Source organism: Lactuca sativa, chromosome 2 (genome assembly GCF_002870075.4).
Source record: "Lactuca sativa cultivar Salinas chromosome 2, Lsat_Salinas_v11, whole genome shotgun sequence".
NCBI lineage: Eukaryota > Viridiplantae > Streptophyta > Magnoliopsida > Asterales > Asteraceae > Lactuca > Lactuca sativa.
This window is the reverse complement of record NC_056624.2, coordinates 33,576,428-33,601,831: the sequence shown is the minus strand read 5'-3', so window position 1 is coordinate 33,601,831 and position 25,404 is coordinate 33,576,428. Positions and strand designations below refer to the sequence as shown.

Below are 25,404 nucleotides of genomic sequence, written 5' to 3'. Positions count from 1 at the left end.
CGAATAGTCCAAAAAACCAAATAACAGTTTATTGTTTATTTATTTTTACTATATATCTATAATTATTTATTTACTTTGTAATTTATTCTTTGAAATAGGTTCAAAAAGTTTTACCTAATAAAAAATATTAATATGCATTTCTCTCAAAAGAAATTATCTATAAAATATTAAAACATAATATACCTTCTTAATAGTTTATAAATTTCAAATCGTAACTAAATAATTTTTTTTTGCTTCTTGTGTAAATTTCATTAATAATATAATTATATGTTGTTTTAAAATGTTTTTGTTTTTAAAAACCAATCCAACCGAATTGTAATTGGATCGGATCAGATCATATTTGAATTTAGTTTGGACTATTTGGATCTATGTTTTGAAAACCGAAATCAATTTGGTTTCACTTTATTGGATTGGATCAAAACGATCCATCCAAACGAACACCCTTATCCCCTTCGGGGTTTGACTTTGTCGACTACAACTGTTTTCACATTATCACTAGTATTCTCAAGATCATTAGAGAATAATCAAATCCTTTACTCAGTTGTGATAATGAACTTCAGGAAAGCATCCTCTACAAACTAATCCTCCATATGTAATGCCCAGAAAGCCATACTTTTATCGTCTGGTAAACTTTGACACATGACATATTGTGGTTCTACATCATCTCGGGACACTTGATGATAAGATCTAAGGTAAGATCATTCCATGTACCTATAGACACATGTAAAGGTTTCAAGTTCTCTCATGATAATTGAGGTCATGTCCTCACTTGACAACCAAAACATTCATTCTACTATCCACTTAACAATAATTGAAGCTAATAGCTGTCTCTTAGCTTCTTGTGCTGCAACTCTTTTGGATCTTGATGTTGAATCCGAAGTCGAGTTGCCTTTCACACTTTTCCTTTAAAGTTCGGATCTCTCACTTGGGTTCGGATCCACACTTTCTGCTATTACTCACAATCGATCCTAGAAGCTATGGGTTATGGACCCACAACAAGTGATCATAACCGCAATCTAATCAAGATCATGACAATCACTTAATCGTCTACCAACGTACACGTGTACAAAATGGTATAAGAGGGTTTTACTAATGTAATACCATGACATCCAAGAATTTAGGTCTAGAACTATAGACAGTCAAGTCACCGCGAACATCTTTGTAATTTGACCTATTAAGCTTTAATGCATATTTATACAAATATATAGTGTCCTTACAACTAAAATAAGATACGAGAGGGTATATTACTTTAAATTATGTAAAATATAAAGGAATCAAACAGCTCAAACTACAACCATAGTTAATACATCTAAAAAACTAAAAATTCGTATTAAGCAGTTATGAGCATAGGAAACACTCTAGTCTCGTAGTACATGTTCACATGTTTCCAAAAATATAAAGAACATTCAAAATGGAGTCTGTATGCAAAAGATATGATAATTATAAGAAAAGAAACCAGTAGAACACTGACTTTCTTTAAATTACAAAAATCGTTTCTATCCGTTGAGGCACTAACACACCTCAGATGGAAATTTTGAGAGTGTTTTGGGACTTAGACTATGGTCTAATATTTAATTCCATACTCGAAATATTTTGTAGCAAATGTATTTGTTAAAGTCGAAAAATCAGACGTTTCGGGTCATTTAGACATGAATCTTTAAACGCAATTTCTGGGAGTTCTACAACTCGAAAAATTAATCCGTTCGGGTTTTTGGAAGCTTTAAACTCTACTCTATCATTCAAAACTTTCGAAAAAAATATTAGACTTCGAGATTTTAGCACACAAAACTAGAAGGATTTTTGGGACTTTTTTGAGAAGATGACATCACCATGGTCGAGCAACCTTGCATGAATGGGAGAAAATCAACCAACTCTTTCTTCTCCCTTGCGTTTCACATCCATAACACTCCATCAGTCACCTCCTTACCTCTTTAACTACACTCTCCATCCAAAGGTGCAAAGCATGGTGCATGGTGTGTTTGGCTTTCTAACTAAGTATGGGATACATGGGCATGTGAGAGCTTTCAAAGAATATAAAGGGAGAGATTGGATCTCCATTTTCATACAAAAAAATCATCAAAAAGCACCTTACTCTCCCCTCTCCATTCTCCCTCTCTTGCTCTTATTTCCATCCAAGAAACACCCCACCGAGAACAACCATTCCACCACCGAAAACCACCACCCCAGCCACTCTTTTTGCTCATGTTTTGTCGAGAAAACACCAGCCAACACCCCTTACCACCAGCAGTCCTCCCCCTCCCTCTCTCGACGTTCACATCTGACAGAAAAAGAAAGAAACCATGGCAGCAAGTCGGCTGGAGCACCTGCTGCCGCCGTGAACAACCCATGACCACAACCACCTTTGTGCAACTTTGTTTTGCTACCCTTTTTATGGTGTTCCAAGCTCTGAGACTTGAGTTTTCATTGTTTTTTGGTGGGTTTATTTTATGTCCAAAATAGCCACGGGTTAGGATCGTTGCTAGTCTGTGTTTCTCATGGTGCTTCTCGGAATAAATCATCTTTTATCTAACTTGAGTTCACGCTTCAAAAGTGAGTGTTACAACCCTTTTTAATGTTTTTACATATCTTCGCGGGTGGGATAAAAGTGCTCATATATATGTTTTATGCAAAACATACATGAACAATGTTATCATTTTATATGAAAATGCTTCAAAAATCTAGTTTATAAAATGTTATTTTAACTAATAACATGATACGTACACATTAGCTAGTTTTCAAACTTAATATACACATATGTTATGTTTTTTTAATATGAAACAACTAGTTATAAGAACATATACTAGATACTACAAAACTTATGATTTTATGTGACATTGCATGTCACAAATCCTATATTACAAAAAGATATCACCTCTGTAGTATTTTAAAGATCAAAAATTTATATCATGCATGTATATATGTATATATATATATATATATATATATATATATATATATATATATATATAAGTTTATACATGTACTTATGATCATTACCTTGAAACGTGCCTCTATATAAAAGCAAGTACATTACACTTTTATGTAAATACGTCAAACATACTCGGCTTTTATAAACTTTATGCAAATCCTTTTGCCTAGTAACTTATCCACTTATAGGTTAGGGATGAGAGCTATCCGTACATCTTATTTAAGCGCTTTTTAGTGAGACGATATTCATTAAATAAGTTTAAATACTTAGCATACCCACACCACTATAACTGTTAATCCTCAGAGCGAGATAGAGATGTATTGATCTATACAAGGTTGACATCTAAACCCATGGTTGGTAGCTACAACCTCGACCGATCAAACGAAACGGTTGATAAGTGTCCACAATCGTTACTATGACTTATAATGAAGTGTCATAGGGGGTACATTTGTTGGATTAGGTGTCTAAGCCCATAACTGTTATTGGTATGTATTCGACCCGAGAGTAGCATGGTCCATTTGGGTTCCATATCATTAGGACAAATTGTTAGGATGGACTTTTGAGAGAAGGTTATTTATAGCTTATTAATATATTATAAGTTATAATATATTAATATGAAATCATATGTTTTAATTAGTATTGATCAAGAATTTAATTTGGAATTAATTCAATGGTCAAAAGAGACTAATTAAATCTATGGGGACTAATTATGATAATTAGTTATATTTATATGTGTTGGGCTTATGATCCATATTGGACCAAGTTTATGTATGGATACATAAAAAGTTGGGCCAGATGAACCATCGATCATAAAACCCATGGGTATGGATTTGGGTTATATCCATGACCCTAGAAATCCTACATATAAATAGATACTTCATTGCCCAAAATCGACATTTGTATCTTCTTGGAGTTCATGGTGTCTTTTGTGCGCATGAAATTCTCTCTCAAGTCCATTCTTTTTCCATGGTGTGTTGTGAGTCAATTTGAGGCTTCCATACTATTGGGGCTAAGTTCTTAAGGCCAAATACATCAAGACCTCCAGCCACATAAAAATGTATGTTACACTATCGAGTATTTTATGTAGTTTGTATGACAATTGCATGCTAGCTATAGGTTAATTACCTTGGAAACCATTTTCATGTATAATTAGTGAAAACATAGATCCAAGGTATTTAGGGTTGTATGTGCACCATAGGATGTTGTATTGTACCAAAATCCAACAGTGGTATCAAAGTTATGGGTTGTTTTTCAATTATACTTGATGCAAATTGTTGGGCTGAAGATTATTTTGAAGATTGCGTCTTTTGGGCTCGATAGTATAAGTTATTTTGTATTCCGGTTTGGGCCTGTCCAACCGAGAGCCTTTTATGTTTTGTATATAAGTTTACGCTTGCATGCATATTAGGTTAACGATTTAGAGATTAACGAAATAGCGATTCATCTAGAGCACAACAGGTTTCTTTAATCGTTCTTGTAACCTACCAATCCTCTACAGTTGATGTTCTTAATCGAGCTCTTCCGAGGATTTTGTTTAATCATTCGACTCGTTTGATTCTATCTTGTCTTGTTCTTATTATTGCGTTCTTACAGTTTTATATTTACATACTTGTTCAAGATCTAATCGATCTTCATAGATTAAAGGTTCTTTTAATCTCTTCAATTGGTATCAGAGCATGAGGCTGTGTAATCGATACACATCTTTTCTGTGAAAAAGATTTCCATTAGGGTTTTTCCGCAATTATCAATATTTATTGAGCCGTCATCTCTTTATTGACGTATCTTGATATTTATTGTTTTGCCCTAATCTGCTTTATTACAAGTCTGATCTTTGAACAGGTTTTTACGATCATAATGGAAGCGACGCAATCAAACCCTATTAATATTTCCAACAACATCGGTTCGACGACAAAGATTCCAATCTTATACACCCATGACTATGAAGTATGGGCGCATCACTTTGAAGACTACGTGATTGGATCGGAGGATAATGGGTACCTCATATGGGAAGCCATCATCAATGGATCGTTTTCTCATTCTGCAACGTCCAGGATTATTAAGACACAAAAGGAGTACAATGATCTGCTAAAGGATGTGAAGGATATTGCACAAGATGAAAAGGACAAATTCCAGTGCAATATTAAGGCGTTAAGGTTGATCAGATTCGCCCTTCAGTCTGAGACATTCAGGTTGGTCAGCTCATGCACGACGGCAAAGGAAGTTTGGGATAGACTTCGTGAACTGTATTCTACAGACGAGGATCTTGAACATTCTATCCAAACTTTGCTTTTATCTGAGTTTGGAGAATTCAGGCAAGGGGCCGAAGAAACGGTGACCCAGATGTTCGATCGCTTCAATCATCTTCTCAGCAAGATGATCAAACACGATATTGAAAGGAAGCTTATCGAACAGAAGGTTACTTTCTTGAATGGACTGAGGTCTGAATGGAGAGCAGTGGTTTCCACAGTCAAAGCCCATGAGCAGTTTAAATCATACTCTTTGGCGAAAATGGTGGGCATTCTCAAGTCCCAAGAGAAGATTGTGCTGCAAGAGAAGAACGTCGTTTCTAGTCTTGGTTCGTTGGCCCTCCTATCTAAAAGTAAAGCTGTGATGGAGGATGAAGACCTCAACTTGGAGGAATATGACCTCACGTCTGAGGATTATGCCATGATGGTGTCCAATCCAAGAGGTTCATAAAGAAGAGATTCCCCAGCAACAAAAACCGAAACTGGCAGGGGAGTTACAGCTCTGAAAAGGTGAACAATGAACCGAAGGCTAAGGAGCCCAAGAAGGAACCGAAGGTGGATGGCGATTCCGGAGTAAGCTGTTTCTACTGTGGTGGGAAAAACCACTATGCTAAGGACTGTGTCCTTAAGAAGATGGCTGAAAAGGATGATGGAAATGATGAGGAAGCTGTGTTGCAGAAAAGATTGGATGAGTTGAGAAAGAAGAAGTCTACCGCTAACCCTTCTATTAATGCTCTTATTGTGCAGGGTTCGGTTAATGATGACGAGTTCGGTAGCACGGAAGTTTGGTCTACCGAATCAGAAGACGATGAAGTGAGGAAGCCTACCCATGGAAAGGCTTATGTGGCCAAGGAGGAAAGCAGTGGAGGAAGATGCTTCATGGTGACTGACGTATCTCAAATGAGGGGATACAACACCGATGGTGGAAGCGATGGACCGAAGGTACAAGAGGACATGTGCTTTACGGCCAAACCACTCAGCCAGTAGTTCAATGAGCTCGATGAACTGATAAAGAAGGTACAATCTGTTTTTATTTCATCCATAGTACCACCATCCTCATATGAGAAAGAACTAAAAAACGTTAATACAAGAATTTCTCATCTAGATAGTAGCTTAACTCAAACTCGAGTCACCAATTCTAACCTAACTGATCAATTAAGCAGGGTGGCGTCGAAGAGTGAGGAGCGGAGAATGTGGATCGAGTTAAAGGAGTCGGAATTAGTTAAAGTTAAAGACGAAAACATTTATTTGCAAAGAGACAATTTAAAATTGTTAAAACAGCGGAATGTTTTTTGTTTAATTGCTAAACGTTTATACTCTAATATTACTCAGCTTCACTTGGATTGTGAAATAGGCCAAAAGATCCATCGCATGATTTTGCCCTTCCTAGAGTTTAAGGAGTATGAAATCGATGCCGAAGCCTACAACTGTGAGAGTGTGATATCGTCTGATGATGTCAATCCGACCTACATGTATGGACTGGACAAAATTGAGTCCTTCATTAAATCCAAGGACCACAAGGACATGCTTAAAAATCTTTTGGATAAAAATGACAGACTTAAACTGAGAACCGAAACCATGCAAAAATTTGACTCTTTAAACGCCAACGTAAGCTCAGAAAACAAAATTGATGTTGAAAATCCATCTGAGCTTAACGAGGACGAAAACATGAGTGAAATTTCTGTAGAGGACACGGTTGACTGCTCAGAATTTATTAAAAGCGAACCTGAAAACCACAAGAATCTCATTTCTGAAAATTCAGTGGAGTTCGCTCGATTGTCCCAACAAAAGTCCCCGATATTAGTTGAGAAAGCAGTTGTATATCAAAAGGTCAGGACCACTCCGAATCAAGTATACAAGGTGACTGGAGTAACCGAACATCAAACAGCTGAACTCACAGCTATTGTAAACGAAGACAATGCTGATGGCTGCGATGAGTACTTCTGGGAAGCTCCAATAGATAATTCAAACGAAACCGTTGGCTTATCTGAAAGAACCTCCTGGATGAGTAAAGGAAGATACATACCTGAACCCTTGAATAAGCCGGATAATTTCGATGTGCCAAGCACCAGTGGTACGAAAGATATTCCTCAGGAGGATGATTGTTCGGCAAAAGAAGACGCTACCTCTACTTCCTCAGCTCAAAGTGGAACTTCTACAGACATTCCCTCTGCTCCCTTGGCTCAAAGTAAAACTCCTGCATTTCAAAAGGAACCAGCCAAGGAGACACCGAAAACGAAAGCGAATGTTCATCATCAACCTAAGCAGATGAGGAATAGGAAGAGAGAAAGGAACCAGAGATACAGGAAGAACCTTTCTGAAAGGAAACAATTCTGGCAATCCCAGAATGCATACTTCTCACACCAAGACAAGAATCTGAAGTATGAAAAGAATCCTGTCGAAAAGTCTGAATGTCACAACAACCGAAAGCCAAGGTTCGGTTCACAAGAAAATACCAACCGAAGGCAAAGGTTCGGTTCTGAAAAAGACTTCAACCGAAACCAAAGGTTCGGTTCCAAGAACAACTCCAACCGAACGCAAAGGTTCGGTTCTGAAGTCAAAAGAGAACAAGACTCTAAGGTCAGTCCCTCCAATGATCAAAAGCAAAAGGGTCACTTAGAATCTCCAGCCAGGAAGTCCTCCTAATCCAAATCCACTCATTCTAATTCTTCTCGTTCTTCTAATTCTTCTACTTCCACCAATTCATCTCCATCTTGCTCTAAAGCTAATTCTGTTTGTTCTCAAAAATCTCATTCGTCAGCTGAACAAAAGGGCAAACAGAAGGTTAATGAATCCAAACCAGAGTCCAAATCAAACGCACCTAATCCTAACAAAATAAAAGTTTTTACCATTAAAAAGAAAGATGAAACAACTCTTATAAAACGAACATATCTAGTTGACATCTCTCTTACTGTTCCTGTTCCCATGAAAAGCTCACAAGGACCCAAGAAACTTTGGGTTCCTAAATCTGCTTAATTTTTGCAGGTTATAAGTGACGAGCAGTTCGACGAAGAATGGTACATCGATAGTGGCTGCTCACGTCACATGACAGGGAGGAAAGAGGAGCTCAGGGAATACAGATCTCTTGCAAATGGTGGCAACATCAAGTTTGGAAATAATTCTTTCGGCACCATAAAGGGATACGGGATGATAACAAATGGGGACTTTACTATAAGGAAGGTGGCTTATGTGGAAGGACTCCAACACAACCTCATCAGTGTATCTCAGCTTGTTGGAGGTACAGGTCTCAAAGTCTCATTCGATGATGAAGGTTCTGAAATCATAGAGAAAAAGACAAAGAAAGTAATTCTCAAGTCAGAGCGAAAGGGTGAAATGTTTCCCTTAAACCTTAAACCCATCAAAGGAAACCCAGCTATATGCCTGTTATCAAAAGCTCAATCCGACGAAAGCTGGTTGTGGCACCGAAGACTCTCTCATCTCAACTTTAAAGATATCAACCGACTTGTCACTGGAGGTCATGTTAGGGGTCTTCCATTGCTCAAGTTTGACAGAGAGCATTTGTGTGCTGCATGCGAAATGGGGAAGCAGAGTCGTCAAAGTCACCCATCTGTAATCAACACAAAAGTTGTTGAACCACTCGAATTACTTCATATCGATTTGTGTGGTCCTTCATCTATCGAAAGCATCGGTGGTAGCAAGTATATTCTTGTTATTGTTGATGACTTTTCACGATTTACATGGGTGTTCTTTCTAAAGCTCAAATCTGAAGCGACTCAAAAGCTGAAAGTGTTTATCAAGCAAATTGAAGTACAACTCAAGAAGGTTGTTCGCAACATCAGGAGCGTCAATGGTCTTGAATTCAAGAACAGGGAGTTTGAAGAGTTTCTTGCAGAAAAGGGAATTAGTCACAATTTCTCAGCTCCCTACACACCACAACAGAACGGAATAGTCGAAAGATGAAACCGATCTTTGTGTGAAGCTGCCCGAACTATGCTAAGTTTCGCTTCCTTACCTCTTTATTTTTGGGCTGACGCTATTTTTGCTGCTTGTTTTACACAGAACAGGTCCTATCTCAACAAGCGATTCACGCTCACACCATATGAGATACTAAACAACAGAAAGCCCAATGTGAAATTTTTCCATGTGTTCGGCTCAAGGTGTTTCATCTTTAACTCTAAAGAACACCGCAACAAGTTTGATGTCAAAGCCGACGAGGGAATTTTTCTGGGTTACTCGCTCACATCCAAGGCGTACAGGGTCCTAAACAAGCGTTCAAGAAGGATTGAAGAGACATACTATGTGACCTTTGACGATAGCTATGTCAAGAAGCTACAGGCCAAAGAAGACACCGCTGGGGAAATCTTTCCTCAAACTGGCCAAGTCACAGTCTCGATCGCCAATTTATACGAGAAATTTCTGGAGCTCTTTGACGAACCGGAGAAAGCTTCACTCTCCGAAGCAGGTGCAGCAGACAACAAAGTTGATCATATGAAGCAGATTGTCGAAGATGCTGCAAGGAGAATGCATGAAGGAGGATCGACCACTGATGACTCTCCATCCAACAATGCTTCAATCGAGGGGGAGCCAAGCTCAAATGTCGAGGGGGAGCCAAGTTCTACAACTTCAACCGAAGGTCCTTCACCAACCGAAGGTGCTTCTCCAACCGAAGATGCCTCTCCAAACGAAGGTGCTTCAACACCTGAAAGCCCAGCACCACAAGAAACCCCTGAACCTCATGTTTCTCAAAACTCATCAATTGAGAGGGAGCATGATGATATGGCACTTGATTACGATAGCCAATCTGAGCCAGAAGAAATGATCAATGCTGAACTAGACCCAACCTTTGATCCGAATTACCCTCCTCTTACCAAATGGACCAGAGATCATCCTATCTCTCAAGTAGTTGGTGATGTATCTGAAAAGGTTCTGATCCGATCACAACTGAAGGCAAAACAGACATCCTTATTTTCAAAGGTTGAGTTTTGTATGTTTAACTCATTCGTATCAAAAGTTGAACCGAAGACAGTTAACACTGCCCTCGATCACTCTGATTGGGTTCAAGCAATGCAAGACGAACTAAATGAGTTTGAAAGGAACAAAGTCTGACGCCTCATTCCAACTCCTCCAGATGCTTCGGTCGTTGGTCTCAAATGGGTTTTTAGGAACAAAATGGACAAGGAAGGTAATGTTATAAGGAACAAAGCTCGTTTGGTGGTAAAGGGATACTGTCAGGAGGAAGGGATAGACTATGAAGACACTTTCGCTCCAGTAGCTAGGCTAGAATCTGTTAGAATATTTCTGGCTTATGCTGCTCACAAAAACTTTGAGGTTTTCCAAATGGACGTCAAGTGTGCATTTCTCAATGGAGAACTCGAAGAAACTGTGTATGTGGAGCAACCTCCTGGGTTCGTGAACGAAAAGTATCCAAATCATTGCTATATTCTGGATAAAGCTGTGTACGGCCTCAAACAAGCTCCGAGAGCCTGGTATGAAACGCTTACAAAATTTTTAAAGATGTCTAAATTTAAACAAGGTTCGGTTGACCCAACCTTCTTTTGCAAAAAGGAAGGTAACCACCTTATGATAGTTCAAATTTATGTCGATGACATCATCTTTGGCTCCACGAATCCCAGCTTAACAGCTGAATTCAGAAAGCTGATGGAGACTAAGTTTGAAATGAGCTCAATGGGTCCTATTAACTTTTTCCTTGGTTTAAACATAAGACAGGGACCCGAAGGCATCTTTATTAATCAGGAAGCTTACATGAAGACTCTCTTAGCAAAGTTTGGCATGATGGGAGACTCAAAAGTCAAAGTCCCAATGGCATTCGACACCAAGCTTACCCCATCTCTAGACAAACCGGCTGTCGATATCACGCTCTATCGTCAAATGATAGGCTCACTGATGTATCTAACTGCTAGCAGGCCTGATATCATGTTTTCTGTGTGTTATTGTGCTCGATTTCAGGCAAACCCATGCGAACCTCACATGCTTGCAGTGAAGAACATCTTACGCTATCTCAAGCGAACCACCTCCTTAGGTCTATGGTATCCTTACAACTCAGGCTTTTTCGTTCAAGCCTATTCTGATGCTGACCTTGGAGGATGTGGACTCGACAGAAAAAGCACAACTGGTGGCTGTCAATTCCTTGACGGGAAGTTGGTCAGCTGGCAATCCAAGAAACAAACGTGTGTGTCGTTGTCTACTGCCGAAGCGGAATACATTGCCGTTGCATCCTGCACATCACAAGTGATTTGGATCCAGAGTCAACTTCGAGACTATGGACTCAATATGAAGAAGATCCCACTATATTGTGACTCTGAAAGTGCAATTAGGATCTGTCATAACCGAGTGCAACACTCTAAAACCAAACACATAGCACTGAGGTATCACTTCATCAAAGATCACGTGGAAGATGGAAACGTCGAAGTTCACTTCGTAAGAACCACTGATCAATTGGCTGACGTCTTTACCAAAGCTCTTCCTGAAACATCATTCAATAAAATATTGCAAGGGCTAGGTATGATGGAATCAGAGTCAGTACCTCACACTACCTCTCAACCTCAAACGTAAGAAGCGAAACCAACTGAACGTTCGGGTTCGGTTCAACCATATGACTCGCTCATTACTTCAAAGGTAGTTTCTCTCAGTTGTATATTTCTTGTACAATTTTGTTTTTCTTTGTGTTAAAAATATTTTTCACTTGCATGTCTAAATTCCTTGGTTTCTCAAAATTTTTCAAAACCGAAACCTACCGAAGGTTCGGTTTCAGTTTTTCAAAATTTTGTTGAACCGAAACCAACCGAAGGTCCGGGTTCGGTTTTTCAAAATTTTCCTAAACCGAAACCAACCGAAGGTTCGGGTTCGGTTTTTCAAAATTTTCTAGAACCGAAACCAACCGAACGCTCGGGTTCGGTTTTTCAACTTTTTCCCAACCGAAACCAACCGAACGTTCGGGTTCGGTTTTTCATATTCTTTCCAAAGTTTTTTAGGTCTTATTCTTTTTCTTTTCTTCTTACTTATTTTTTATTTTTCTTTTATTTTTTTTTAGAATCTCAAAAACTCCAAAAATATTTTTTATTTTTAATTTCTTGTGTGTTCGTTCGTTTATGGGGATAAATTTGATGAATTACTTAAGTGTCCCTAGAAGCATGCTGCTGTATGTGTCCCAAGCCTCATAAGATTTTGAATAATAGCCTTCATGACCTGGTATACACAAACCTTGTCTTCCCAATAAGGCTAACACATTTATTCTAATCGTGAGCTACCTCACTCTTTTCTCACATGAGTTAAGAGTTTCCTGCTTGGTCCTTATTTTCGCAGCAGAGGTACTACGTTCTCTAACACCATCTCCATTTTACTTCTCCATTACATTCGTTTCATCATAGTAACCCTTGAGACTCTCAGAAATTACCGCTGAGGTTTATGGTTACACCACATCTGTGTTTATGATCTTAGTTTCGTGTCACTACGAGCTGAGTGAAACCCAAAATTCAACACCTAATGAATTGATGGTGAACAATTATATTGCTCAAGTTTTCACCAAAGGATTGACGAATGTACCCTAATGAAATCTCAAATTTTATTTTGTGTGATTCCTATGAAATTGTTAAACACCATAACATTTCTTCCCTTGGGATCCAGGTTTTAATTTTTTTTTTTTCTGAGATTTTATATTTGTCCAAACCAATTTAAAATAAATTCCTATCTACTTGTTCAACAGGCTACACTGGTCTCACAAGTACTTTGTTCACTTTCTTTCTTATTTCAAGACTAGAATTGATGAATCAAAGCGAAAGCCAACCTTATTTAGCCTAATTAAAAGAAGCCTTTCAACATTTCTTAGTAAATGTTTGATCATAATTCAACGGGAATCCACACTAACACTTTAAGGTCTCTCTTGACCTTGAAGGAAGAGATTCGTGCCCGGGATCATCAGTTTCGTGTCATTATTGACATCACAGAATATCCTTAAAAGAGTTGCTTTATTTCTTTTTCTTTTTACACTCTTTGCACGAAAATCTTTGTTTTTCCAAAATTCCGTTACTAACTTTTACAGGCTGTATTATTACTTGGTGGTTAATTATGAAGTTGTGGTCAAAAACAATCCACGTGGGTAATTAATTCAAAAGATGCCGTTTAAAGGATAAGACGAAAAGTTGCTGACTGGGCGGGAGTTAAAAGGATCGAAATTCAAACGATGGTAAAAGTGGGCGCGTGTGAATTTGAAATGGTCGTGCTTTTACTGACACTGGTGGACGCGTGTGCGAAATCCAAGCGTCATCATTCTGGCATTAAAGGTGCGTGTGGAAATGGAAACGGTTTTCTCTCTGAAACGGCGCTTATTGGGCGGTGTGATCCTAGGAACCTGACACTCTCTCTCCTACGTGATCATCGCACACCTCAACTGTCATACATCTGTCACTCAAGAACCCGTTTCGTATTTCCATAAGAGATTTGAAACGATTTTTCTCTCTCCTATCACCCACTATAAAAAGCCGTCTACACCACCTTTTACCTCTTTACTACCTCCAAAATTTCCAAAGAGCAAATACTCCCAAACAGTTTCCTGTTCATCATCTTCTTCATACCTGCAAAAATGGCTGAATCCTCTTCTGTTCATGCTACTTCACAGATCCTCCCCATCCGCCCACAACAATGTCTGGTTATTGATCTTAACCCACTGGCGTACGACTCCTACATGTCGCCGGTCATAGAATGTTTGAAGTACTCCCAACTTGCTCCGGCTCTCTCAAGAATTGAATCTGTGCCAATGGTGGCCCTATCGCAGGTTTATGCGACTGCCTACTACGACAAGGCCGTCGACCGGGTGTTTTTCGAGCTTGCAGAACACAAGACCTCAGTCTCTCGCCAACGTTTCTGCACCATGCTGGGGTTTGCCGTTGACCCTTCAAGAGTCCATCTGGAGACGATTCCGGTTGGTCATCTGTATAACATGTTTTACAACATGGGATACACAGAGGTTCTCACCTCTGTCGCTAAGTTTAAAAAGTCTTGCCTGCCGCCACAGTGGAATGGCCTATTTACAGTCCTTTTCAAGGGCTTGTCGGAAAGTAGCTCAGGATCCGACGGTGCAAGTCGTCTCTTCCTGTCAATAATGTACGGGGTCTACAACGGGATTAACCTGGACTATGGGTTTGTCCTATGGCAACAGCTCATCCAGAGCCTCTCTTCATCATCCCGACACTCTGAGGTGTCGTTGGCACGATTCTGGATTCTGATTACGAGGTGGGCCATGGATAAATTTGATGTTCCCACTGCTGACGGTACATCGATGTATTCTGTTGGTACGTTCCATACCAAGAAGATCATCGTCTCAGATGCATCGAAATTTTCCTTCATTGGCTCCATCCCGGAGACAATGTATGGCGACGTATCATCTGACAGCAGCTTAATTCGGACGATCAAGGAGTTTAGGCCAACTGGTCCTAGGGAACTGACACCGGATATGCTCAGGTCGATTCACGATGCAGACAAACCGGTGAGCAGAGGCAAAAAGGCAGAAAAAGGGAAGCAAGCGTCCAAAGCTCCAAAGGGACCTTCTCCCAAAAAGAGGAAACAACCGAAGGCTGCACAGTCCCCACAGCCGAAGAGGAGGAAGACTCAACAGAAGCGAAAGCTTGTAATTCCCTCTTCTTCCAGTGACTCTGAGGGTGAGAGTTCGGGTTCTGACGGCTCTCAAGGAGACGAATCTCCTCAACGAGGCAACACACCACCTCGGTCCCCTACCCCAGAGATGGAACTTCATAATTCCCCAGTTCCTTCACCTCCACCAACCATTCCTACTTCCATTCCGACCATAAACCCCACTATTCCCCCAACATCTTTCCCTATACCTCCACCCATTTTCACCACTGCAACCGAAACACCACCAGTAACCGAAACCCCTCCCGTAACCGAACCACCACAAACCGAAACCCATACAACCGAAACTACCCATACTCAACCACCACCCGAATTTAACCCAACACCCACTCAACCTGAACCTACCAAACCCACAACACCCCCAACTTCACCAACCCCTCCATCTCCTGAAAATGCCTCTGATGGCGAAAACCCTTACCTTGGTGGTGAACACATGAACTTTGATTCGGTCTACTATAGTCCGTTTCAAGTTCAGAGTGACGAGGAGGATGATGCTCCAGTGACGAAGAAGCATCTCAAAGAGCTTAACGAGAAGGTTGACCTACTTCTCGCCTCCTCTTCCAACCAGCAGTCCTCTCTCTCTGAAGCTGCCCTTCAGAAAATTGTTGACGCCTTCTCCAGGGCTCAACATGATTCGGTGGCCTCAGCAACTGCTGCGATTGACGCCTCCACCAGAGCCTGTGAGGCTGCGACCGAAAAAGTCGATAAACTATTCTCCGACGCTTCTGTCCTGCTGAAGTCCTTGCAGGAAAGTGCCGTCGCCACCAAGACAACTTTGGAACCAATTGTTCAGCAATTGGCCAAGTTCGTCTCAACGGAGTTGACTTCGTTCGCTACCCTACGCCAAAATATAAGCGACGACAACTCGGCACTTCGTGCCTCCATCGATGCCCGCCTCGCTAAGCTACAAGAGGATCTTGCAGCTGAGAATTCTTTGATGGACGTTCTGGCGAGCAAAACAACCGCCCTCAAGGTCAAGAGCACGCAACTTTCCAAATCCCAACAACAACTGAAGCTCTGCGATCCGAAAGGGAGGTGATCAAAACGTGTGTTTCGGATGTCCACGCAGCATTATCCAACATCCTGGAAGCACACGATCCCATTCTTAACCATTCAGTGAGGCGTACCCTCGCTGAAAAGCTCTCTCCGGCCATGGACCTTCTCAGCAAAATCGAAGGCCTACCGAGTTTCGTGTCCATTCCGAAACAAGGGGGAGATGAGAAGACTGGATCGAAACCACCTCCTTCCTCCAAAGCTACTCACACAACCGAACCACCTCCAACTGATCATGCTTCGGGTTCGGGTGTGAAGAACAAAGGCAAAAACTTAGCTGAGGAAGAAGATGAAGATGAAGACAAGGAGACCATTGCTGACATGTTAAAATGGAAGAACAGCCGCAATGCTGACGATGATGCCAGTCGTGTGGCGCGAGAGGCTGAAGAAGCCGAACGCAAGCAAAAGGAAGCCCACGATCTCCTTGAGAGCCGGAAGACTCTCTTCCCTGCCTGGACCAGGGAGCGTATGATTAAAGAGGCCATAGAAACTCCCAGCATATTATGGCTCGAGCCGGTTATCTCGTTCGACTGCAACAACACTGTCGATTCACAGTTCGACATGCCGCTGACTCGAAAGGCGTTCATCTTCCACGCCTTCTCTAACATATTTGAAGTCCCTCACCCGAACGCTGAGCTTGACAGGGAGCTCATTGACTTCTATCTGGCGGCTGCTCGTCCCCAATACCTCACTTGGAGCGCCCAGAAGATTGTAAACGTTCGGGTGCTGAAACCTTACACCAAAGGACGTTTTATAAACGTTCGCTTCAAGCTCATTCGGGGATCTGCAAGAACTGCTCATATTATCTCCCTGGCAGATCTACCGAATCTAAATCCTCATGATTGGATTGTCCTGTATAATATCCTTTTGACTAATGAAGCCGAATATGGTCCCATTATAGACCATGTCAAAAGGATGTTAGCCTGCTACATCATGGAGGTTGCCCTAATGGATCAGGAGGTCGCCACAGTCTTCAAGAAGAAATCGAAGATTGCTCTTGTGGGATCGACCAGTGATCTCAACCAAATGCAAATGGGCAGGATCGACCCGAGACGCAACTCGGTTATGTTCACTAGAGCGGAAGGACAGAAATGTCTCTTCGCTTTAGCTGACAAACACCTTTACACCACAGCTTGTTTGGAGCATGTGTTATCGATTATCAAACGGTGTAAAGAGAACTTGGCTGATGACATCAAGTACTTCAACGACATGATCAATTGGTACATCCGGTTTAGACAGACCATTCTCTCCATCACCAAATGTCTGTTTAGCACCGTGAAGAAGAAGGTACCTGCTTCAGCTGCTAGCCCAAGTAACAAGTGAAGGTCTCGCTCCAAATTGACGCAAAGGGGGAGATTGTTGGGCTGAAGATTATTTTGAAGATTGCGTCTTTTGGGCTCGATAGTATAAGTTATTTTGTATTCCGGTTTGGGCCTGTCCAACCGAGAGCCTTTTATGTTTTGTATATAAGTTTATGCTTGCATGCATATTAGGTTAACGATTTAGAGATTAACGAAATAGCGATTCATCTAGAGCACAACAGGTTTCTTTAATCGTTCTTGTAACCTACCAATCCTCTACAGTTGATGTTCTTAATCGAGCTCTTCTGAGGATTTTGTTTAATCATTTGACTCGTTTGATTCTATCTTGTCTTGTTCTTATTATTGCGTTCTTACAGTTTTATATTTACATACTTGTTCAAGATCTAATCGATCTTCATAGATTAAAGGTTCTTTTAATCTCTTCACAAATAGATGAAAAAAACCGAATTTTTTGCTATCTGGACAGCAAACTCGAAGAGTCCAGTGTGTGACTTGACGAGTCCATGAACAAATTCATCCAACTCGTCAAGTTGGTTCATGCACTCGACGAGTTGGACCCCTGACAACATATATGTGTGTTTTTTGGTCTGTTTTGATTAGAATCATTACCACAAAGTGTTTTTGTTCATAAATTTTTTTTGGTACTATGGTAAAGTTTATTTTCATCCAAATAAAGTTATAATCAAAGTTTCAAGTTTTATACATGTTTATATGATGCTTGAAAATTGTTGATTATGAATGTTCATGTTTATGAGTTTGTTTAGATTAATAGAAAAAATTATGTGATAGTTGTTTTCAATCCAAATTATCTAGAAGTTGGTAATAATATGTGTTTTTGTAACTTGTCCTCAAGTTACTTGAAAAGTTACATTTATGAATTTTAAAAATTCATAAAATTGTCGTAGGTTACAAAATGAAGAGTATTTTGTCATAAATAGTTTTTTAAACTCCATAACTTGTCCTCAAGTTATGGATGTTCAAGAGTCTCCTCATTAAAGTTTTTTTAAGACCTTAATTAAACTCATAAGTTATGAAAATCCAAGGGTTTTAAAAAGTTTCAAAACCTTCCCTCAAGTTTTGGAATTTGTAAAGTCACACCCCATGTACACTTTAATTCCAAACCCTAGAATTTTAAAAGTTAAAATTCAAACTTTATGGACTTCATTAAATTAATTAAAGTGTTTAATTAAAAGAGTTAATAGTTCCATAATGGCATGGTTTAAGTTTAATTAAAATAAGAGTATAGTTTAATTATTAGATTACACCACAAAGTATTTTAAATGTGTAAATACACCCTTATACTATTATAATATTAAAAGTTAATATTTATATATATGTATAAGATAAAAGTCAGTCTTACCGCTAGTTGGCCTCATTCACGAAGTCGGTCTATAAGGGGGGTTGTTGAGAGAAAAACTTTGAGATACACTTGAACAAAAGTTAGAACAAGTATATTGCGGAATAGTTAATCTCAAGGATCTAAGAGCACAACAATAATATTCAAGTTAGATGGTTAGATAGTTAGTTGCGGAAAATAAAGAAATGAAAATGACAACAATTGTTATATCAAGTATACACATAAGTTGATACATAACGAGGAATGCATTCAAGCCAAATTAATAAGTGAGATCAAACTTAGTGATTAAGTCACAAAAGACTTGCTCCGAAGAGAGATTGTAATCAGATATGAGAGAGTAAGAAATGTAAGTAAGTGAGAGAGATAGAGAAGATAATTCCAGTGATGTGTATTAGAATTGATAGATGCGTATTGATTTCAAAGAGGATGAGCTCTATTTATAGATACTCATGAAATACAACATATACACTCTCTAAGAGTAGCCATGCAAGGCATACTGGACAATAGAGAGAATGATAGTAAGACAAAATAAACTGAGTAATAGAAAGTAACTGCGGTTCCAGCAGACTTCGGATGTAGTTGCTAGAAGGAGAGCTGACTGCGGGAGCTCTGATGACTGCGGTAGCAGAAATTCAAGAGGGTCACTTTTATATTTTAACAATTTCCCCTTAAGTGACCTCTTTAACTTCCGTTCATCTATCAAGTTGAAGATACTTGATCAAAATCCACCAAGACTTCCTGACATTCTCCAACAGGTAATCCTTCTCAAAATTTTAAACTTGACCACTGCCGTAGTGAACTTAGATTTTTCAACTGCGATCCGACAGATGTCAATTTGCTTCCTGGTGAGCCAATGCATGGAATTTATAGGAATGAAATATTTGACATTGTCGGTCTTCCTTTTGAAAATAATGCCAAGGTTAGGGAAGTTGGTTGCACCTAAGGATCTGTCTTCAAAGCCTTCGGTGGGCATGGGTGCGGGGTTGAGTGGTGGCAGATCAAACTTCTTGGCAATGGTGAGATAGATTTTCGCGTCTATTTTGGCAAAATCACAGACCGTTTCCTTTAAGAAGGTATTCGCCCTCTCAAGTGCAATCGTCATCTTCGGGTGCTTCTCTGCTTTGTTCTGAAACACCTTAGCGATGAGAAAGATTTCCTCCGGATTCATGCAAGGGAAGTCAGCTTGGGAGCGAACTTAGTCATGTTCCCTTCTGGTGAGGGTGTATTGGATGAACTCCAACTTCATAAACTTCCGGATTTTATAGTTTTTGACTGCGGATGGTCTGTCGTTGGACCATATGTGCTCCATGGGAGAGCCATGTTTAGCATGAAAACAGTTAAGTCTTTCAAATTCCATAGGCAGTCATTTGTCATCAAGAAGGCTGAGGTCAAAATGCTAAAATACAGTGAAGTACTTGGCATTTAGGGAGATTGGAACATCCTAGTAACCATCCGGAGGGGGTTCAGCATAAGTGAGATGCGGTCTGTAATCTTCATCCAGCAGCCTGGGGTGAGGATTGATCCAGGAGTTAATCAAGGATTCATCAATTGAAGTGTCAAAACCGCATTCATTCCAGATAAGCTCTGCAAGCTTGGCTGCTTTCAAATATCTTTTCATTTGAGTTATGGTAGGGGAGTCATTGGAGCTTGAAGAGGACATGAGATCCTCTTGCGGGGGAGTGTTATGAGGTGGAGTATGATGAGATAATTGTGGTGAGGGTTGCGGTGTAGGAACCTTTTCTATGATGATGAGGGGAGTTTGATGTGGTGTTGGGATTTTTTCTGTGATAATGGGGGAGTTTGATGCTGTGAGATGGAGTGGTGAGAGTGATGGACTTCTTCTTCACTTCCCCCTCTTGAGGAAAGCATCCCTAGAGCTTCCTCAAGCCAAGTCCAAAGGCCATCAACCTTGGGAAACATTTCATGGAATTGAGCTTTAATGGCATTAGCCAGTTGTTGATTGTTGGGGATAGAGGGGTTAAAGAGTAGCTTATGGATCTCCTTGATGAGATGAAGAATTTCATGAACATGAAAATATGCACTCAAAAAACGTTGCAGACGGTTGATAGTAGAATGAAGAACGGAGATTACGGACTCATAAGTTGTGTGAGTCTCAGCGATCAGCTTTGTAGAGTTGGAGGGTTGATCCGCAATCACTGCCTAATGGTTTGTCTTGACTGTGGTTACCTCAGAGATGAGGCGTTCAGCAGCAGCCATAAATTCTTTGTGGTCAGCTTGACAATTATTGTCAAGGGACCGGATCCCCATTTCAACCTTCAGAGAGATACGCTCCGCAACCATTCTCTCACGTGCTTCCAGGTGCACAATCCTTTCAATCAGAGAGTGCGGTCCTGGAGTATATTCTTGTTGCGGTTGAGATGGCTTAACCGCAGTAAGGATCTGATCCACTTTAGCTTGGAGGCTCAGAAATTCTTTTCTAGTGACAGAGTTCTTCTTCTTTTTCTTCTTCTCCTTGGGTTTTGTGGTTGAATGATGAGAGCCACTTGATTCTTCTTCTTCAACGAGCATCATTAGAGGGAGAGGGTTTGTTTACCTCTTGCATCTCATCATCATCCAGACCAAAGGTAGGAGCAGAGCTGACTTCAATGGCAGTTCCTTCGGCATGGGATTCTTGAACAATGGGAGTGGGAGGAACTTTGGAAGTATATGGATCCACAGGTGTGGCCTGAGTCTTTTGAAGGGTTGCGGCCATCTGGGACATCCAGTCTTGAACTTTCAAAATTGTTGTGATAGTATTGGCATTGTTAATTGCATCTGCCCAATACTTAGCAACAATTTGGACCTCAAACTCCTTCTGCTACTGTTGCTTTACCTGTTGGTCTTTGCGGGCTTGGAATGCTCTACGAAAAGCAACATATTTCTAAATTTCAGACTCAGTGATAGGTTTGTAGTTCACCCAAGAATCATTAGAATCATCACCGTCAAATCCTTTATAACGCACCGAAGTGTCCTTCGGGTCCACGGATCTTTGCACATTTGTGTTCACCGTGCCTAAACCACCTGTTACTGATGTAAGCAGAGTAGGATTTCCTGAGCTTCCTCGGTCTCCTTGACCCGTGGTCAAGTTTGGCCTCGGTTCAGTTCTGGCATGGGCAAAAGAGGTGCCTTGCAGTTGGGAAGGTGTTTGTAGTGACATTCAATAGAATGGAGTTCAACTCCTCGGGAGAAAAGAAATGCAATCGGGAAGCCCTTGAGACCTTAGGGCGTGGACCAAAATTATCCTCTTGGGGATAGAGCTGATGGGTGTCTCCACGATGAGATGAATCAGACTCACTTGATAAGCTTGAGTGGAATTTGATGGTGGTGTTGAATGGGTCTGCGGAAACCCCAAGGACTACCGGAGCCTGTTGAGAGGATGAGGTATCAGTCCGGTCACACATTTGGCTAGGGGGAGTGGTTTTTCTCTTCTTAGGAATGGCAATTGGTTGCACATCCTCATCTGAATCACTGTCAGGTACGGTAAAAGCTGTTTGAGACTTACGTTTCTTGGAGGGTGTTGTTGTTTTGGGAGCATTCTTCTTGGGAGTTGGTGGTGACTTCTTGGAAGCTAATTTCTTTCTTCTCTAAGAAAGATTGGAGAGAGTGGTCGAAGAAGGGACTGCGGTGCCTTCAGGTATAATAACTGTGGATGGAGGAGGTGGGGTAAGAGGGTATGGGTCAATACCTTCCGTAGCCTCAATATGGTCTTAGACATCTGCAGTCACAAGACCTAGGGTTGAGAGAATGTAGGTAGGGAGTCTGCGTATAGGTCCAAAAGGAGATTGATCAGATGAAGGAGTGTACCTTTTAAGATCCTTGGTGACAAATAAATTGATGTCATTTCCCACGCTGATTCTTGCATTTGAGTGAAGATCTACAATGCAGATATACCAGAACCTTGAGAAAGTGAGTTTGGTTGGTTTCTCTCTTGGGTTCTCCTTGGGAATGTATTGAAGGAAATCGTCCCAAAGAATTTGCCCGTAATTGACGTCATGACCGGTGAATATACTCCATACCAATTCTAGGAGCTTCAGTCCCATGTTGTCGATACCTCTGGTTCTGCCGGATAGACTACGGATGACGTAGTGGCAAACGTATTGCCAGACCGCAGGCAGTTGATTTTTCTTGAACTCACCAATGCCTTTAATCCCTTTTTGATATCCCATCTGATAGAGAGCAGATGTAATGTCTGCCATGGATGGGGTGAATATCTTGATGGAGGGATAGACAAGAAGGTTAATGGCAGTAAGGAACTTCTCCTTTGAAAAAATGACCAACAAATCGTCATTTAGATTGAGATGGAGTTCTTGAGGGTTTTCAAGTGGGCGATAGGCTGAAAACGCACATTTGAAGAGAGTTGAGACGGGAACGACGTCTGTGAATGCATCGAATGGACCAAATAGTGGATGATTCTTCAAGAACTTGATCATTAGCTTGATAGGAGCATTGTAGGATGAATGATTATCGAAGACAGCTTTGAAGTTGCTTGAAGAAATTGTGGGAGAATCTGAATGGTTAGAGCTTCCTGATCCATATGCTTTTGATTGTTTCTTCCAGACACCTGATTTCACCATTGTGGGAGCTTGAGAGAGTGAGAAGAAAAACTGAGTTTATGAATGCACTGAGTTCTTGAAGGTTTAATGTTCAAAGAGCGTAAAATGGTGATGGGGAAGAAGAAAGGGTTATATAGGGGAGAATGGGAGCGGTAACTGGGATTTACCCTAGGTAAAGAAAGGATAAGATAAAAGGTCATTTGGGGGGAATCTTTTGAATTAGGGATTAAATCTCAGCCACATAATATGAAACGGTTTCTAAAAGATTTGTGAGATTTTCCAAAAGGGGTTTGCATTTAATGAAAAGTCAAATGTGCATTATCACGTCTGGCTATCGTGTGGTGGGGGAGAGGAAGTTGTAACGGATGGGACGTGCTGGGTATGAGGAAAAGACAGGTTAAGGATGTGTTTATGGAAAAATGTTCTTTTTGTCATCACACCTAAAATAGGTCTTACATAAAGGTTTTTTAGGAAAGAGAATGTGACAGTTTCTCAAGGAATGTTTTTTAATTTAATGTTTTATTTAATGAAGGATCATTAAATAGCACACCATGATTCCTGAATTAATAACTCAGATGAGAAATGAACAATGTGTTTGCGGATGGATACTTCATTGCGGATGGATTTATGACTGCAGTAAAAGAAACTGAGAAGAGCACTTGCACAGATAGTTAGTAAAAACAAACAAGAAGGACCAGTGAAGAATAAATATAATATATGATTGCGTTACATAGACTACGATACACAGGATATTCCGAAACCATTTATTATAAGTGTCTTTCAGTTAGGACCGCAATGGAGAACAAGAATGGTCTGCGGTACCTATCAATTCAAGAAGAATTGAGGGTTCGGATACATCATTCCTAACATTTGTAAGAAAGTGTTGAGCTTTGGAGAGTCAAGTGCTTTTGTAAAAACATCAGAAATCTCTTCATGTGAGTGGACAAAGATTAGTTCAATGTTACCTTTCAGGATGTGGTCTTTGATGAAATGATACCGTAGTTCAATATGCTTGGTCTTCGAGTGATGGATAGGATTATGAGAAATCGCTATAGCACTTTCAGAGTCACAATAAATTGGTATCCGCATCATTCTGTATCCTTAGTCTAACAGTTGTGTTTTCATCCATAACACTTGTGAGCAACAGCTGGCTGCGGCCACATATTCAGCTTCTGCGGTAAACAATGACACATAATTTTGTTTCCTTGACAACCAGCTGACTAGTCTTCCACCCAAGAATTGACATCCACCAGAGGTGCTTTTACGATCCAGTTTGCATCCAGCATGATCCACATCGGTAAACGCTTGAAGAGTAAAGTCATTGCCTGAGGGGTACCATTGGCCAAGAGACTTGCTTCCTTTTAAGTACCGAAGAATTTGCTTGGATGCGGTCATATGAGACACTTTTGTATCAGCATGATACCTTGCGCATACACCCGTTGCAAAAACTATATTCGGTCGGCTAGCAGTGAGGTACATGAGAGAGCCAATGAGGCCTCTATAAGTTTTGTGATTAACAGGTTCACCGGAGGGATCATCAGAAATCTTATAACCAAAGGTCATGGGGACCTTAGCCGAAGAAAAATTATCCATAAAGTATTTCTTCAGCAGCTCAGAGGTATATTTTTCTTGATGGATGAAGATCCCTTGAGGAATCTGTTTAACTTGAAGTCCTAGAAAGAAGTTAATCTCTTTATTCATGCTCATCTGAAATTTGTTAGTCATGAGCCTAGCAAAATCATCCACCATCCTCTGATCTGTGGATTCGAAGATGATATCATCCACATATATTTGTACTAGTATCAGGTGATCACCATTTGCTTTTCTAAATAAAATGGGATCAATTACTCCTCTTTTATACTCGGACGAGACAAGAAATTCAGAGAGAGTCTTGTACCACGCACCGTAGACTACTTTTTTAAGTTTGTAGTAGTGATTAAGGAATTCAACACTTTCGAAGCCTGGAGGTTGCTGAAGATAAACCTCTTCTTTTAACTCCCCATTGAGAAATGCACTCTTAACATCCATTTGATGAACTTTGATGTTTTTGTGGGCTGCATATGCTAGGAAGATTCAGATAGCTTCCATTCGTGCTACCAGAGCATACGTTTCATCATAGTTAACACCTTCAAGTTGATTGTAGCCCTTTACAACTAGCCTTGCCTTGTTTCTGACTACCGAGCCAGACTTATCGAGCTTGTTCTTGTACACCCATCTGGTGCCAACAATGGTGTGACCTCGCACTTTTGGTATGAGTTGCCACACACTGTTCCGTTCAAATTCAGCTAGCTCTTCTTGCATCGCAGCAATCCAGTTG

At 40.4% G+C, this 25,404-nt stretch overlaps 1 protein-coding gene across 1 annotated transcript; it reads right to left on the bottom strand.

The window, feature by feature from the left end:
• Positions 1–24,188: 24,188 nt before the first annotated feature.
• On the bottom strand, positions 24,189–24,836 carry LOC111882652 (secreted RxLR effector protein 161-like). The gene has a single exon (XM_023879024.1). It carries the CDS (start codon positions 24,834–24,836, stop codon positions 24,189–24,191), a length of 648 nt encoding a protein of 215 aa, XP_023734792.1.
• Between the last annotated feature and the right edge of the window lie 568 nt (positions 24,837–25,404).

Bases quoted from the DNA above. Each gene is read 5' to 3' on its own strand.
- LOC111882652 (XM_023879024.1), bottom strand. From the start codon at position 24,836: ATGGTGGATGATTTTGCTAGGCTCATGACTAACAAATTTCAGATGAGC.